This window comes from Bidens hawaiensis, unplaced genomic scaffold (genome assembly GCF_021521415.1).
Source record: "Bidens hawaiensis isolate Kalapana, Puna unplaced genomic scaffold, B.hawaiensis_p1.1 tig00008877_1, whole genome shotgun sequence".
In the NCBI taxonomy this organism is placed as follows: Eukaryota; Viridiplantae; Streptophyta; class Magnoliopsida; order Asterales; family Asteraceae; genus Bidens; species Bidens hawaiensis.
In genome coordinates, this window is record NW_027491642.1 from 732,239 (window position 1) to 745,860 (window position 13,622).

The 13,622-nt window shown below is 34.6% G+C and overlaps 1 protein-coding gene and 1 pseudogene across 2 annotated transcripts; one reads left to right on the forward strand and one right to left on the reverse strand.

Moving 5' to 3' along the window:
* The first annotated feature begins 1,603 nt into the window (after positions 1–1,603).
* On the forward strand, positions 1,604–8,476 carry LOC143530263 (cyclin-dependent kinase F-4-like; annotated as a pseudogene). Its single transcript, XR_013134825.1, has 18 exons — positions 1,604–1,729; positions 3,706–3,946; positions 4,023–4,074; positions 4,149–4,594; positions 4,683–4,762; positions 5,333–5,401; positions 5,488–5,717; positions 6,197–6,299; positions 6,380–6,432; positions 6,528–6,594; positions 6,861–6,969; positions 7,098–7,163; positions 7,257–7,325; positions 7,414–7,480; positions 7,554–7,679; positions 7,770–7,801; positions 7,897–7,972; positions 8,061–8,476. The product of XR_013134825.1 is annotated as a cyclin-dependent kinase F-4-like (transcript).
* Positions 8,477–9,422: 946 nt separating this feature from the next.
* LOC143530248 (protein BREVIS RADIX-like) lies at positions 9,423–12,946 on the reverse strand. The gene is made up of 5 exons (XM_077025838.1): positions 12,750–12,946; positions 10,408–10,748; positions 10,018–10,147; positions 9,591–9,922; positions 9,423–9,515 (listed from the first exon to the last, which is right to left on the reverse strand). Exons 1-5 carry the CDS (start codon positions 12,858–12,860, stop codon positions 9,437–9,439), a joined length of 993 nt encoding a protein of 330 aa, XP_076881953.1. The 5' UTR covers positions 12,861–12,946; the 3' UTR covers positions 9,423–9,436.
* Positions 12,947–13,622: the final 676 nt, after the last annotated feature.

A 13,622-nucleotide genomic window follows, 5' to 3' on the forward strand; every position in this document is an offset into this window, starting at 1 on the left:
GAAAGGTGGTGGAACTTCATGATAACCAATTCCTCCATTTTTTGGGGAACCTTGATCACTAACGAGGTGATCAAGTATAGCGGAGGAATTTCTGAACTGCTCCAGTTTCCTGTTAAGTTCCACCACTTTTACCTGGTGATCAGCTATCTGTTTTTCCCTTTCAGCTATTAGTTTGGTTTTCTCTTCTAGAACCTCATAGCTAAGATCAACCACTTGAATTTTTTCAGCAAGCTTTGCTTTAAGACTTTTAATATCTTTCTCACTAGCTTTAATTTTTACTTTGTAACTATTTTCTCTAGCTTTAGTGAAATGATGATCTTCTTTTAAAGTTTTAAATTACGCATCCAAACTAACAAACTGATCAGTTATAGTTGTCAGTTGTTCAGACAGATGTTCACACTTAGTACAAGGGAGTTCGGTACTTACCTCGGAGAGCTGGTCTGCTACATCTGCCATGTAAGCTTCATTTTCACCAGTTCCCTTCTTCTCACTATCTGCAGTTTCGATGTTTGCCAAATTGGCCTGTTCAAATACTTCTTCAACATGCAGATTCCAGTTGTACTCCTCGTTCTGTCTGGAAATCATGGCTCTATAGTCATTACCACTACCACTCTGCTGTGTAGATCTGTTTTGACTGCGTTCTACACGTTCATTTTTGCATTCTTTTGCAAAGTGGCCATTCTGCTGACAGTTGTAACAGCGTACCTTCGACTTATCAAACCCTGGCCTATCTCCGACAAACTTCCTGCCAGTCTTCTTCATGAACCTCTTCACCCTTCTGACAATCATAGCCATCTGCCACTGCAGATCCATCTCCTCCAGATCATCAGCATCGATCTGATCATAGTCTTCATCCAAAATTGCAGGATCAACAATCTTACCCTGAATGTAGTTCTCATACGAAGCAATAAAAGATGCATAGAGAGCAAACTGTTATAGAATACGTTTATCCACTATAATCCAATGGAATTTGGAAACGAAGATATTTTTATTTGAAAATGATTTCAATTCAAATAAAAAATGCGTTGCAGAATGATCTATAAAACAATTGATACCATTTCATTCCTCAACTAAATTAGGAGTGCTTCTAAAGTTACCGAATCAAATACTACCTTTGGGTTTTGGGTAAGGGAAGAAAGATTATAGCGTAGTTGTATAGTAGAAAAGCAGCTTAGCATCAATTCTCGTATGTTGCGCCGGGTCAGCCACCACATATCTTTTCTCATAGAATCTTTCTATATATTAATACACGAGCTGAGCTGAGCTGAGCTGAGCTGGACAAAGAGGGGTCCCATAAATCTTGTACTCAGAGTCACATATAAAGTAGACTACCCAACGCCTTTGATATTCAAGTTTTATCTTAAAAACGTTTGAGTTAATTCGAGCCAGGTTCGGCATCCGGGTTTCGGATAAAAACGACACCCCTAGACCCTATCTCCAAGATGGTAACGGATAATTAAACGGGGTTGTCATTATTGGTGGTCTAGTCTCAATCATATCATCCCCACACCACCTATACGTACACCCACGTGGTATCAATCTATATATATCTCTACACACACACATTGACGCTGTCAATATATATATATATATATATATATATATATATATATATATATATTAGGTTTCATTCTTGTTCATCTTCCTTAATTTACACAACATCAATCGGTGGGTGAGAGGTCTCTTCTCATCTCTCTCTCATTTCACCAGCTCTGGAGTCAATCCCAAGGTATCAATCAATTCCATTATTATTATTATTATTATTATTATTATTATTATTATTGTTATTATTCCTTCATATCGCATCAGATCTGTATTGTTTCCGTTTGTGTGTTTGATCCGGTTCGATTAGATCTGGTTTCTAGGGTTTCTATTTGTGTACAGAGTAATTTACAGCTGGATTCGTTGAATTAGGTACGTTTTAGGTGGCCAGATCTATAGGATGATGAATATTATTGTTGAACGTCTTTTTTAGGTGTTGAGTTAGGTTATTAGGTATTGGATTATGGAAATAGGATGTTGTGAGGTGCTATGTGAATCGATGGATCTAGCGATAACGATGTAAAGTTATTGCTAGAGAGATGATTATGATTGCCTGCATTATTATATCTGGTTCCTTTTTCATTTGTTCTTTAGTGTTTTTATACGATTAATAAGTTGCATTTACCTCTTCGTATATGGGAATTAGGTATGCTATTAAGATGTATGCTAGATTACTTTATAGCTTTATTAGGTTTAGATGCCTGATATGCCACTTCATTTTTGTATAGGATATATTAGGATGTTAAGGTCATACTTTACCTTTTAATTAATTGGACATGCATATTAAGAATGAAAACTTGTATTGTATCTTGGATCACAACTTCACAAGGATGCACTGGTGCATGCAGCATGTCTATGAGCATGCTTTGAGCATGTCTCATGGTGAATAAGATGGGGCTATTATTTTATCTGGATGCTATTCTGTAGGAATTATGTTTAAAATGATGTTCGTATCTTCTATTATAATAGGTGATCTGTGATGTTACGCATTTATGAACCTGCAGCTTGGTGTATTGAGCGACCATAGTCTTATTAACAGATATATTTAAGGGTAAAGAAGACTTCTTAGCTACCCTATATTTAGACAATTTCATAATTATCGGAGAGGGTGATTTAGCGTAACATTTTCGTGCAAAGTTATTATACTTGGTGTGAGATTTAAGAGAAGCAAGGGTATTGAATGCTTGTTTTGTCTAGTTTTTGGTCATTATTAATCTTGTTAATGTTTTGTTTTTTTGCTTACAACCTCATGTTTATAACTTCATTAACCGTATTTGAATTGCTATAGCTGAGTAATGGAAGCTGAAACAGAAGTAGAAAGTTTATGTAGATGTTTGTTAACTGTTATTTCTAGTCAGCGTTCATCCTGCATGATTTTCCCAGTTTTTTGCTCCATGTCAAAGACATAATTTCATAAATTGAAATCATCACACTGAAAATGGAAAATTAATATCACATTTGCTCATTACATACTTTTCTTGTTTTTCTGCTAATAGTTTTCTAAGATATTATCATTTGTAAACGGCTCTGTTATTAAACTTAGTGTCCTAGTGAGACTGGCCAGTTTATTTCTTTTAAATGACCTGATTTGTATGGTTGGGTTAGGGCTGGCATAACATGTCAGACATGACACAATTACCAATGGTGCTACGAAACAACACGATAACTAATCGTGTTGTTTTTTCCAAACACAAATACAAACTTGTTTAGAAACAGGTTAACACGAAACAATCTGTTTAGGAACCTGTTTAAAGACGCGATAAAGGATACATATATATTGAAACATAAATTGCTAAAAGTTCATAAAAGTCTTAATAAATACATAAATAATTAACCTCAGTATAATATTCCTTAACATATTGAAACAAAAATCCATAGAATTCATCATTAATGCATGTCATACTTTAATAAAAAAATAAAAACTCTTAAATTATAAATATAAACAGGTTAGCATGTGTTTAACCTGTTAAGACATGAATTTAAACAGGTCGACCTTGGTAAGATAAGAAACCTGTTAAGCCAAACCCAAACCTGTTAATATCCGTGTCGTGTCGTGTTAACAGAGGTTTGTGTCAGAAATTGCCAGGCTTAGGCTGGGTATTGCTATCTCTTCTAATTGTAGCTATCTGTTTTGTCTTTCTAATATACTTTTTTCTTCTTCAGTTTGTAAAGGTTTTAATTCCCCGTGAGACATGGAGCAAACACACCACTTGTCAGATTATTTTCAGAATCAGATTATCTCATTTCAGAAGGTTCTTGATTGGCGTTCTCTCATTCCCAGAAGTTTCCCACTTTTCTCTTTTGTTAACTGCACCTAGTGATCATCTTGTATACAAGTAGTTTAGCAGGCGTAATGCAAGTTTTTTATGACATAGGTGTTGGATCTTTTAGTGAAAATTGACAAGTAAGCCTTTTCACCTATTAATCGAGATCTTTACACTTCATAAGACTATTTTCATCATATTTGTACCAATTTTCAGGGCACTGCCGATACAATACTCACATCAGAATTTTCCAAGACCGTTTGCTGAGGTAAGCATTCAATTATTTCACTATATGTTTTCCAGTTATCTATGCTAACACTTGACTATGATCTCTGATTGCAGGCTGAACTTCACATGTAAATGATGACTTTTCATACACCGTTAATTGCTAGTTGAGAGTTTTCCACTTAGATTTACAAAGAAACTTGTATTGGCTGAAGATTTTCCAACAACAGAATCATTAGTTTCAGAGGCTTTCCTTTTTGCTACAAATTTCAACTTTTATAAGCATCAAGTTGCCCTGCGGTTCTCAGTTTTCTCTTTTATATATGCCTACTCAACGTCTGGGTGTCATTGATATGGTGTTCTTTATGAATAAGGCTATGAAGCCTGTTCATCAGAAGCATCCTGCTCCTTTGATCATACATCAAGAAAGTTGAGGGTGGATAGTTAATATTATCTAGTTCTATAGTTGTTTTAAAGATTTAAGTCTGTTATTTCTTCTTCTATGTTTGTGTCTCTTGTTCGTAAATAAGGTGCTACAAAGTTGCATACGGGAAAATGGAAAGGTGAGCTCATTATTGTTTCTTTGTTTGTGGTTTATGCCATAAATGATCATGAAATTATAATTAAGGTGTTGGATGTATTCTTTTGCAGGTACAAGATAATCAAAGAAGTTGGTAATGGAAGCTTTGGGGTTGTTTGGCGAGCCTTTATTAAAACAAAACGGTGAAGTGGTAAGTTTCTGCTAGTCTTTTTTTTGGTATGCCTTTAACGTGAACACATGTCTCATTTGTTCAATTATGTTTGTGGACGTTCGTTTATGTTTGTTCGTTATGTTCATTTATGTTAGTTTAAGATTGTTCGTTTATGTGTTCACTTGTTGGCTCATTACAATTTAGTTTAGTTTTATTATTTAAAAATTACCCATTACAATTTAGTCTAGTTTTATTGCTTTTTAAGCCCATATATTAATACTCACGTTTACTTTTAGTAGGTAGACGCTTGTCATGTTCGTTCATATTCATTTTATCTATCTTACGTTTTATTCTTTTGTTTATGTTCGTGAATCGTTCGTTTATACTGTTGACGAATGTTACATGAACAAGTTGATTTTCTTAGCGAATGAACACAAACAAGAAAGTCCTGTTCGTCTATCTGTCTTTGTTTGATCTTTTATGCGGTTAAAGTTGAACAAACGAACATGGCCTGTTCGTGCTTGTTTTGTTTGTTTATATGCCTACTTTTTGGTAATTGAACTGATTGTGTTAAATTGAAGTTGATTTATGTATTTGTTATTTTTGCAGGTTGCGATTAAGAAAATGAAGAGAAAGTATTATTCATGGGAAGAATGCATAAACTTAAGAGAAGTCAAGGTAAAATAACTTTCTTAATCATACTTTTCAACACTGTTTTGCATGTAAATATGTAACTTACTAAACTGTCCGTGTTATGCTGGCAGTCTCTGCGCAAGATGAGCCATCCTAATATTGTGAAGCTTAAGGAAGTTGTGAGAGAAAATGACATCTTATACTTTGTGTTTTGAGTACATGGAATGCAGTCTCTACCAACTAATGAAAGATAGACTGAAGTTTTTCTTGGAAGCTAAAATTAAAAACTGGTGCTTTCAAGTGTTTCAAGGTCTTGCATATATGCATCAACGCGGTTACTTTCATCGTGACCTTAAGCCAGGTGATTATCTACAAATTGGATAGTTTTTATTTTTCTGTGTTGTTGTTGTTGTTGTTATTATTATTATTATTATTATTATTATTATTATTATTATTATTGACGGTTGGATATATAAGATTATGCAGGGGTAATTTTGTCTTTTTGTTTGTGTAGTTTGTTAAGAGGTTGTTTGTTCGCTTTGTGGTTGTAGCTTAAGGCACTGTTGCTTTTGTTTTTGTATATCTCTTCACAATTGTAATACCTTCTATATATCGAGGATAATATGATGTAAAGTGAGAGAAAATTATATACAACAGTGAGCTAAGCTAGGGCCCACAGACACACTAATCACCGCTAACACACTATACAAAGGCAAAGGCATTCATGCCCCTACACGCTAATCTCATAAATACAACTGCCTAAAAATTATTATCATTGGTATTATTTATTTTATTGCTATTTTTTGGCTGAATGCTTGCATATTCTATATTATGCTGCAGAGAACTTTCTTGTTTCCAAGGATGTGATAAAAATAGCTGATTTCGGTCTTGCACGAGAAATTGTTTCCCAACCACCATACACTGATTATGTTTCAACACGCTGGTAAGTGATTGATCTTTTTTATTTTCTTTGTTTGTCGGTTTTCTGTTTGTTACCTGTTTGCTGAAATATGATTTTGGTAGGTACCGTGCTCCTGAGGTTCTTCTTCAGGCAACAACATATGGTCCTCCAGTTGGTGAGTGGATGAATCATATGCTCATATATATGATGATAGTTTTTCATATGCACGTGAATTTTATTTATTTTGTTTTTCTTTTTGTGAATTAACAGATATGTGGGCAATGGGAGCAATTATGGCTGAACTGTTTACTCTTCGACCACTTTTTCCAGGTTCAAGGTGAATGATTGATTATTTAATGCTTGCAGTTTAATAATTAATCATGATCATTGTGTGGAGCTACTAATCATGTTTCTTCGGTTTATTAAATAGAGTTAACATTTCTATTTCTCTACACTTTTATTTAATACTATTATGATGAAGCTTTAGATTATTGTTTCATTAATGTAATTATTAATCTTCAAGAGTTAGGTAACTGGAGTAGTTGACTTTTTTGACTTAAATATATGTAACTGAATTTTTTTATTCTTCTTTTGTGTGTGCAGTGAAGCAGATGAAATCTACAAAATTTGCAGTGTGATAGGCAGCCCTACAGAAAGCTCATGGGCTGAGGGACTTGAGCTTGCGAGTAATATCAATTATCTGTTTCCAGAGGTTAGTTCTTTTGTTTTATTATAATAATAAAATCTGTTAAAAATTATTAATTTCAAATTTTTAATGTTGTGAGTTCCTGCATTTATAAAAACCAAATAATTGAGCAAAAGTTCACTTTATCTTAGCAGCTCGGTGGTGTAAATCTTTCTTCATTGATACCATCTGCAAGCAAGGAAGCAGTCAACCTGATTGCAGTAAGCCCTAGTTTATAACTTTATAACTATATTATATATATTTATATTTACAAACTAAAAGTTGTATTTGTTTCATTGTTATGTTATATCTAGTCGCTTTGTTCATGGGATCCGTGTAAGAGGCCTACAGCCTCAGAAGCTCTTCAACATCCTTTTTTTCAGGTAAAAACACACACAAGTTGCAAACAAACGTTCTTACAGGTTAAAATATGTACAAAGATCAGTAAACCATTGTTTTTGAAATATGCAGAGTTGTTACTATGTTCCACCATCTCTTCGTCCTAAATCAACTACTATCGCAAGGACACCTCCATCTGGTTTGTTGACTTTATTTGCATTTCTTTTTTATTATTCTGTTGAAAAATATTTTAATTTAATGAGATTTTGCAGCAGGAGTAAGCGGGAGGAAGGTTGTGGAGCAGAAATGTGTCAAGAAATACCCAGGGTCTATGCCTATTTCAAAGGCAGTGGACGCTATTGCTTCATCAGCCAAAGTGCACGCATCTCTAGGCGGCGGTGATCTATTGATTATATTTTGGTTAAATTTTGTTTATCATTAGTTCTTTGTTTATACTCATGCCTTTTCCTAGCTTAAATTTGTTACAGGTGTGCAACGTAGACTGGAAATGAATCGATCGGTGTGTGACATAACTAGCATAATATGTCATAATCTTAACCTCTATATATATTAAGTCGGTATTTCTGTTATTAACATCTTGTTTCTTGGTTTCAGGATGGAGCGAGTGAAAAGACAAATAAGAACACCGCTAGGCAACCAAAATACCAACCACCCATAAAAAACAATTCGAGTAAGAATCCGTTCATTAGATATAAATACATGATTTGATCGTTTGAGTATGTTGATGAAAAACGATTGTTGGTATATTAATGTGACAGGAGGAATGTATATGGGGAAGGGAAGAGGACACGGGATCGGGGACACAGCTGAAAAGTTGGGAAATATGTCGATTGGGTCGGGAAGAAGCGGTGGATCGAGGCTACTACCGCCAGCACCACCACCAATGAAAGCGGGAGTGGCAGCACATGGTAGATCATCAGACTTGTTTACTGGAAGGTCTCAAGTTTATAGCAGTAAGGTGGCGGGATAACAACTATATTCTATGCTCTTTGCCTAAATATGTTACTGTAGTGCTGTGTTTTGCGTTTCTGCTTGTGAGAGTCCTGTACTAGTTATGATGGAGTTGTATCTGGTTTGGAAATAAGTGTTTAGGGTCTACTATATTATAACCCTGTTTGTGTCTTGTTGGTCATATGTTTATATCGTGAAGTTTGATTTTGTTTCTTAAGTTGTCAGCAACTTGATAACTATATTGTGGTTAAAACTAAATTGCAACTTTCTGATGATTGGGTTTCCGCCAATTGTCTTTGGTGAAGTTTTAAATTGCTTTTTTTTTTGCCTTCTCTATGAAGCCATGGGCTGGTCCGAGTCAAAAACAATTTAAACTCGAAACATGTTTTAAAGATGTAATGAGTTTGGTTGTAAAACTGGTTTTTATGAAAGTGATTAGGTTGAAACAAGTTTTAAAAAAGGACTTAAAATTTGTCTGCTGCTTAGTGCGATGAAGGTTACGGCCTCTATACAACCATTATAAGAAAATCATCGCTTAATTTGATTTGACCCAAATAATATATTTAGCAAATAAGAATTATCTGAATCAATGATTCTTTTAAAAATAAATCGCGTTATGATTACCGGGTGTGCTCATCCACCCTAGTTAACACCCCACAAACCCTAATTTACTCAACTTGCAATCGACACGTTAAAATAAATCCACTTCAGAAACCGAAAAGAAATAAATCAACCTCAAACTCCAAAAAGGGAAAGAGCAAATCGCTCAAATCTAATATTTTAACTTAAAAGTATGGAATTACAAAAAAACAATAACAAAGTTTTCAACGCCCAAAACCGCGGCTTACCATAAAAAGAAAAAAAAAATCCACCCTCTAAAACCCCGATGATAGTATGATTAGTGACCAATGCTTGTATATGATGTCGAACCTCGACTAAGTTAAGATCTTTCCTGATCTTGGCTCTATATTCTTCAATCTCACAACTGCTAATACTTAATAGGTTCACGTCATCATCATCATCATCATCATCGTACTCAGTATATCCCACCAATAGCAATGCTATGGTAGGGTCTGAGGAGGGTAAGATGTAGACAGCCTTACCTCTATCCCATAGGGATAGAGAGGCTGCTTCCGGTAGGCTACCATAGCAATGCTATGGTAGGTTCACATAATGTATATAATTAAAGATATTGGGTTTGTATTCTCTCCCTGTTTTGTTCCCACCAGAGTTTAGCATTCACTTCACCAAACTTTTCCCGACTGCATTAACACAAGAAACCCGATTACACAATCCGTATAATAATAAATAAACGTGTCAAGTGAATAAACGGTTACCTGAATCTAACACGACGCAGCTCTCTAGTGCCGTCCATTAACTGTCTGATAGTAATGTAAACTCCTGGTTCATCTTGCTCGACCCACTCAGACTCCATATCACTAGCATTACTAACTGAAACCGAAGGCTCGTCTCTAGAGTCGGTTGTTGTCCTTGAAGCCTCCATTGATGACCCCTCCCCCTTGGACCCACCCGGCCCGTAACCACTGGGTCCCACATTGTAAGGCTGATTACCTCCATAGTTTCTATTCCATTCCTTGTTAACTGATGGTGTCATCATTGGACTTTCTCTTGCTGATGCTAGGCCTAGTCTTGAGTAAGTAGAATCCCTCTGCATAATATTTAAACATTTATATAACTTATTATAATAATAAAAATAATAATTAATATTCATTAGTTATTAATTATTAATTTATTGGTTATTACCCCGTCTTCAGATTGAGATGGCGTGTTTAACGCTTGACAGTTGAATCTCTGAACATTGTAGAGTTCCATTATGCGGTCGTAGTTTTCACCCAACCATCTCTGAGCTTGCCATTTGTTGAACATTTCTCGGCTTTAACGTATCAAATAATTCAAAAAATATTAGCTTGTATTTTAGAAACAAGTTTAAAGTCCTAAAATGGAATAAATATAACTAGGCCAGTAAACGAGCTGATATTTTCCAAACGAAAATGAACAAGAAAACTCTGTTCGTCTAATTGTGCGTGTTTGACCGCTTGTTCATTAGTCTAACAAACAAATAAAAAATGCCTCGTTCTTTTTCGTTTGGCTCGTTTACAGGCCTAATAAAACAGTTAAGAAACATGTTCTTACTTGAACCGAATCCGTTTAAGGTCATTTCCACCATCAGGCAACGAAACAAAAGTAATTTGAACCCCGGGCTCGACCTGGGCCATCCACTCTTTAGGTTCATCATCTTCCAAAACCAAATGACCCGATTGTCTAGGGGGTTCAAATCCTCCACTTTCATGATAAGGGTCATTGCTAGTAAAGTCCCAAGCCGGAGTAGAACTCGAGCTTCCCTGTTGCGTATAGTGGGGCCCACCGGACCCGGTCTCAAAATCAGGGTACCCTCTTTGGCCTTTCTTGTAACTGCCAGGTGGCATAGGTGGTTTGCCCTTTGAAGGCCCAGAAACTTTTAATGCATCTTTGATCTGCACATTGTAATAATACAACATTAATTATTATTATGATTATCATGTGTCTTAATTCTTAACTAGGATTATGTTTGAATGGATGTGAGGGGTCAGTGAGAAACAGACAAAGATTCTAAATGGTAGGTCTAATATAGACACTCGTGTGTCACTTTTCCCAACATGATTGTGCTGTCTTTTCCTTAAGATATACTGTTGTTACATATCCATCCACTTTTTTTTTAGCATGTGTGATTGGAATAAAATTTAACCATCATTCACTCTATCTACTATCTCTTTTTTTGATACTTGAGATTCTTGTCTTACTTTCTTTTTAAATAAAAGTAACAAGAGAATCTCAAACCATAAACACAGTACATTAGTTGTCTACTGAACTTGTAAAATATCATATTGAAAAGTGAAAACCATGAAACAAATCTTTCCTTATGTAATATACTACTAGTCGGCTTGCAAATGAACTGAATGAACAACAACAAAGCATGTTCGTGTTCATTCATTTAATCTTAAACGAACAAACAATCAAAGAACAATTAAACAAACGGGGTTCTCTTGTTTGTGTTCACTCGCTAAGAAAATGAACGTCTTCGTGCTTGTTTATGTAAGTTCCTTAACGGTATAATGAACGTAAACTGAACAAACATGGTGAAGCTAAAACGAATTAATGATAAATGTGAATAACAATTTGTTCGGCCGAAAAAGTTGTTAAAACTTAAATGAGCCAAAAAATTTTTAAATGAACATATCATCAAACATAAGCACACGAACTTAAACGAACGTAAACGAACATTAACTAACATAAACGAACGGACAAGACACTTGTTCATGTTCGTCCGTTTAACTAAATCAACAAAATTGATTATTCATGTTCGTTCATTAATAAAGTAACAAACATAAACGAGTTTCCCGCTGGACCGATCAATAACAAGTCTTATAACTTCTAGTTGCTGTACAGTTCAACAAACTATTTGTCAGTTGATCACGTGTCAAAAAGCAAGTTTTATATGGTGCATGTGGGTACAAAGGACCTCTAGGGAGCTATGTGCTACATATATTATATTAATATAAGTATAAGATCACTTAAGTGACTTAACATTTAAAAAAAAGTAACATCAATTTAATGCAGCAGCCAATATTTACTGATGCAACTAACAATTTATATACCACTGTAAACTTTCATTTTTGTTGAAAAAAAGATCTCTTGATGAAAAATCAGAAAAGAAAAGAAGCCACCAACTTTCTTGGGCAGTTCAAACATTAATATAATTATGTCAATTTTGGGTATTCAGTTAATAATTGCACTTAAAAAACATTTAGTTCAAACTAAATAAGGAAAGCCTAGATTAGAGTAGCAGTTTCAATGCATTATTTTGATCATTTAATAAAAAATAAAAGAAAATCTCAACAGATCCCCATTTTTTCGACCATTGAAGATTGAAAAATCATGTGGGCCCCCTTCTAATTCCAAACTAGATATAGCAACAACTTAGTTAAATTAGAACTAGAATCATCCAAATTTGTAACATGGATTAAACAGTTGTCACACATGAACCTATATTCTTGTTGTCAGAAATGTTTTTAAGGATGTTGTTATACAACATGTTGTACTTGTTTTTAAAAAAGTAAACCAACTCTGTTACGTTGGGTAGCCCAAACCCATCATCTCATGTTCTGAAGGAAACCTGTTGATTGAATGCCTACTGCAGTTAAACATGTTTGGGATAGGATTCAAACTTGAGACCTTGCGGTGCCACATTTTGCAAACATAAAAAAAAACTTGTAAATAATATTATTTGGTGGATGCAATAAATGTTTTTCATAAGCATGGTCTGAGCAATATTTTGTTTTTATCATAGAACAAGGGTAACAAGCAGATAAAGCAAAGAGACTACTGTTAGTAATAGGCAACTAGGATGAGATGAGGACAAATATATACTTCTAACATACGCCCACACACACACTGATGCGTACGTTAGAGAAGGACAGTAGGTAAAGGAAGCTAACCTGCGCCGTCAGACCTTTGACGGCTTCTTTAGTGGTTGCAGTCCCACGCGCTCCCACTTCCTCTTTCTCATCTTCTATCTGTTGCTTCGAACATGTTATACACGTCAGCATCTTCTTGTGTCTTTTTTCCTTAATTCCTCTGAACACATAAAGAATAAAACTTACTTTAGCACCTTTGGAGGTGAATAATATTAATAATAATATGGTTCGAAAGTAGTAATGTATTTAATGGTGATTTATTATTAATTGGAAGTTAATTAATTGTTATAATAATATCGGTTTCAAAGAACGAAATGAATTAAATGTTGGATATTTCATGCAAGTAAACATTGGTTAAAAAGTTATGACATTTCTTAAATATTACGATTGTAATTGATGCAAGCTTATGCTTATCCTGCTATTTATTTACCGGGCCCTGCAAGAATCTCGAGATGGAATCATATTTGTATGTATGAAATATTCGAGCTGTTCGTGAGCTAATTTAGATCGGCTTATTAAAAATTTGAATCACGCATAGGTTAAACAAGCTTCATTTGAAGATAAAAATCGTGTGATAAACAAGTACGAATTTAATATACCAAGCTGATTAGAAACAAAATAAATTAACATATTATTTATTCATGTTATGTTATTTATATAATATATATTATTAATAAATACTGTATGAAAGGCTAAGTAAAATAAATTACATTTATAGTGTTTTTTAAGTTGATTATGTTACATGGTGCACGCCATCATTAGGCGTCTCCCATCAACAGGTCCCACAATTAACATGAGTAAAGTAAATCACGTGTCCCAAAGCAGAGTGAGTGGTGCTAGGGTTCGGTTCGTAAACTTCCACAATAGATTCCCACTTGTACTATCGTGAGGGCT